Genomic DNA, 4360 nt, shown 5'->3' with positions numbered 1-4360 from the left:
ATTGGATCACAGGCAAATATTTTAACTTTTCTTCTTATCTATATGTTAAAATGCCTGGTTGAGGTCTTTTTTTGGGGGTGGGTGGGTGGTAAGGGGAGAGTTGTTTTTAATTTTAAAAAAAATGTTCGCAGTAGCATAAGAGCTAAGCTGTTTAAAGATATCACTATGACACGTGAATGCCTCCATGCAGAGCTATTTTGTTTTTATATTGTGTACACAGGAGAAAAACTAAAGCAAACCCCCTCAAACATCCCTTGTTTCTGAATTTGGATGGCTACAAAGCAGGGTTGTGAAGCTACCTTCTTCTAGACAGCTCCTTCTGCATAGGATGGTGTTCTTGGTTCCTCTTTCTGAGCAGAATTGTTACCAGCACTCACCCCAGCATTGCTCATGGAGGAAGGAATGGTGCTGGGCATTCCAGTCTCATGCAGCTCTTTCAAATAGTTTAAAATAAATTACTTCGAAATAATTAGTCTAAAATAAATTAACTTTTAATCACTTCCTTGGAGTTCCCTGCTCGTGGTGTTCCCCTCCTGTCTAAACTTGCTTGTGAAGGTCTGAGGCAGGTAGACTTTTATGGAATATTTTGAAGTCCCAAGCATATCTTTAAGGAGTGTGAAAGTGGCTAGCAAAAGTGGGGGATCTAAAGTAGGATCCAAAACATGACTTTTAGCTTGAAAGTCCATGGTGCTGGTGAGCAGTCCTTATTCCTGCCTGGTCTGGCACATGTGGCTAGGTAGGCAAATTATGGACAAATGGTTGTAAAATGTGTTCAAGCTTTGATAAACTAGTGACCTCCAAAAAGGCCTCTCGGAGTGTTTTGTCTAGGCTGAATGAGGCTTTAGGGGTGACTTGGTTTCCTGCCAGTACCGGTGTCACTAATACAGTAGAACCAGACCCACTTTGTTCACAGTAGGTTGCCGAATTAAAGATGAGCGGCTTGGCCTATTTGCAGCTTTTATTTCAAGGGCACCACTTCTCCACTCAGCTGGATACTGCTGCAGTCATGCGCAGCTGCTTGCTGTGGCTTTGTCTGCTTCTGGATACCTCACAAATCCCTCATCATTGCAGGAGGGTAAGAAATCAAACCCTGGGGAGTGTCTGGGTTCTGCTATAATGGCACAGAAAATAAAAAACGTAAAGTGCCGTTTATCTTCTGACTCTGTCTGTAAACCAAAGGCTTCTTTTACTGTTTTGCTCATCCTAATCAAACGGTTGTGTGAACCCTCAACAGCACGAAGCTGGTTCCACGATCTAGGAAAGTTCAAGAGTCTACACAGCAATCTTTTAACTGATGAAGATGCTTTCTAGAAGTCAGTGTTGCCGAAATCACAGTGCAGCTTAGAGCATTCTTCCTGAGGTCTTGATTTGCCAGTTCTGATAGAGCTCTCTCTCTGCCAGGCTCTTGAGAGAAACTAGTTTATTGCCTCAGTGAATCTCCAAGGCAGCTGTGTTTTGCAGACTTCTACTTCAACAGCTGGAGAATGCAGTAGACTGCAGCCGTATCTCTCTTCCTTGGGAAGCCAGGTGCTGGGTGTTTATAAATATTTAGCTTGCACAGGCTGGTGAGGCAACGCTGGCATGCTTGCTTCCTTGAATAACTATTTTGCTCATCAGAAGTAGCTTGAGATGGTACAGAGGAGGAGGTTGCTTTTGGAAGAAGACTGGATTTCACTGTATCATGTACAAGGGACAGTAAGATCCCATGTGTGCACGTGGATATTAATAGCTCTTGACTGCCTGAGGGACAAGTCTTAATAGTCAGAGGAAGCTTAAAAAAAGAGGAGGAGGAGGGGGGAAACACAACTTTTTTGCATTCTCCTTTGTGCGCTTAGCAGCCCCTGCCACAAGTTCCCTCCTTAGAATGAACCACATGGTTCATGTTGGGGAAGTGAAAAGCGCTGCATGTGCAGTTCTGACCTGACGGCTTGCTATTTCCTTCTCTTCCAGGCTGTGAAGGAGAAAAACAAAGCTTTGCAGCTGGAAATGCAGAAGCTACAGGTTCTCTTATCTGAGCAGGTGCAGTCTATACACTCCACGGCTTATTTAATAGCTGCTCTTCAGTACTTCTGTTGCAATTGGCAGTACTGCCTAGAATAGATGAGCACTGCGATGCTGTTGAAAAGTTATCAGCATGACCCTTAGCTCTTAGGGCTGTAGTTCCACTGTTGTACGAGGGAAGGCCCTTTCTGCCCAAGCCCTGTGAGCATGAGCAGCAGTGTTTCAGTCCAGAAATCCCATGGAAAGATGCTCAGAGAGAGGCTTCCTGCTCCCCCGCAGACCAGTCTCTTGCCTTTTCTCAGCTCTGTCATCTTTGGCAAGTCAGGAAAAAAGCACACAAGTCAGTGATTGCCTGTAGAAAACATCGCTAAGGGAAATAATTTGACACGTTCGTCACAGGTCTTGCTCTTTCTACTCCAAAACAGTTTGGCCATGGCCACTGTTATGACATGTTGCTTTCTAGAGCTGGCCAGGCAACTTGCTGACACTTTTTTTTCCCCCCCCCCAGAGCCCTTTGATTCATCAAAACCAAAATTTGTGTGTGGGAATCTAATAGTACTAACGAGTCTTTCGCTGATTGAAAGGGACCCCCATGAATAACGAATAGCTTGGCGGTTGAAGCAGTCCCATGATCCAGAGGAGGGGGCAAGAGAGCTGGCCAGGAAATAATTTTCTTTTCTACTCGCAAATAATTAGGAAATTCACAATTTTTTTTCTGTTGCGTAAGGAGACAAAACAGACAGTCTGTTATGGAGCAGTGCTGAGAGGAGATGGGCACTCTCACTTCCCTCAATATTCTGTTTGATTATGGTACTCATCTGGGATGTGGGCAAACTGCATCCCAGGCTCTGCCATTTAACTTCCACTGAAGAGGTCACAGGTCTGGGAACATTTAGCATCTCACAGGGTTCAGGTCTGACATCCAAAATTCCTTGCTGCTTGTTGCTCACTAATGGTAAGGAGTACAAAAGTTGGTTTGCCAGGGAATGAAACGACCTCTACAGGTCTTTAAATCATTCTTTCCAATTAGCACCATAAAGGCCACTTACCACAAAGACTCTACCTTTGAATGATTTGTTCAAAAATCTAGAGACATGGGTGCTAACCAGTCCTCTCTGTTACTAAGATCTCAAACACAAATCTCAAATATATATTGGTTGATCCAGGTAATATATAGATAATTTTTTTTTTCTTTTTAATTTGTAGACTAACAAAGAGCTCTTGGAGCACTTGGAAAGAAGGTAAGACATTTTTGTTTCTCATCAAGAATGCAAAAATATCTCTATGGTCCTATTTGGCGGTAAGATGCTTTTGTCTGTGTAAAATGCCTTTTCATGAAGAGTGCTTTGTAACCTTCTATTTTTAATTTCTCAGTATTAGAGAAAAGGATGATAAAATAAAGACGGTTGAAGAGCTGCTTGAGGCAGGACTCATAGAAGTGGCTAATAAAGAGGAGGAGCTGAAGGTAAAACCACATGCTATTATTATTCTCCCTCTCTCCCCATGGGAAGTATGTGGATGAGCAGTTCCCATAATAGAACGTGTATATTTAACTTTTAGTTTCAGAACATTCCTTTCAATAAGAACATGATTGACTTCCGTTTCAAGGCAAAATGTTCACTTGCTGCTGATGGTGTTCCCTGCTCTCAGCTAACATAAGGAATCGTAGAGAAATCTGATTTACATATCCTATTTGAAAGATTAAAAACTAACGATCTTAGGGGCCTATTTGACTAGGGACAAGTCTCTAGCAAAGAAAGTGACTGCAAATTGAGGTGGCTAAGACTTTTCTATTCTAACTGGTAGTCTGAGGGATGAAGTAAATTGCAAATTGTTTCAACTTGAAACCACCATCCACCTAAATCTTTTTCAGCTGTGGACAAATATGAGGAATATGTTAAAATGCTGGGAAGGCTGAAAAATTGCTGAAAACCCTCCCTAACGATATCTCTCTGTAGCTGGCCAGAAAGCTATGCCCCCAGCTTACTGAACACTATTCTAGGTGTATTGACTTGCCCATAACCTTCAAACTCAGTTACTGAAACTTCTACTTGGGTATGACGGGGTGAAAAGTACCCTGTTTAAATTCGCTGATGATACCAAAATTTGGGGTGAGGTGAGCACACCAGTAGGGAGGGAAAGACTGCAGCAAGACTTGGATAGGTTACAGGGGTGGGCTAGCAAAAACAGGATGCGCTTCAACACTGACAAGTGCAGGGTGCTGCACGTGGGCAGTAGTAACCAGCAGCACACTTATAAGATGGGGAAACTCCCTTCTTGAGAGCATGGAGGCAGAAAGGGATCTTGGAGTCATTATTGACTCCAAGATGAACATGGGCCAACAATGTGAGGTCACGGT

The 4360-nt window shown here is 43.1% G+C and overlaps 1 protein-coding gene across 8 annotated transcripts in view; it reads left to right on the top strand.

Moving 5' to 3' along the window:
* Positions 1 to 4360, top strand: part of KTN1 (kinectin 1) — a 148740-nt gene that overhangs the window by 90680 nt on the left and 53700 nt on the right. For all 8 annotated transcript variants that reach the window (XM_019518424.1, XM_019518428.1, XM_019518427.1 and 5 more), the window contains exons 18-20: positions 1951 to 2019; positions 3208 to 3242; positions 3376 to 3466. In XM_019518424.1, coding sequence (XP_019373969.1) covers positions 1951 to 2019; positions 3208 to 3242; positions 3376 to 3466 — 195 coding nt within the window. The remainder of the gene's footprint in view (positions 1 to 1950; positions 2020 to 3207; positions 3243 to 3375; positions 3467 to 4360) is intronic.

This window comes from Gavialis gangeticus, unplaced genomic scaffold (genome assembly GCF_001723915.1).
Source record: "Gavialis gangeticus isolate Ggan-Ray unplaced genomic scaffold, GavGan_comp1, whole genome shotgun sequence".
NCBI lineage: Eukaryota > Metazoa > Chordata > Crocodylia > Gavialidae > Gavialis > Gavialis gangeticus.
The sequence above is the reverse complement of the archived record's forward strand: the minus strand, read 5'-3'. Positions and strand labels throughout refer to the sequence as shown.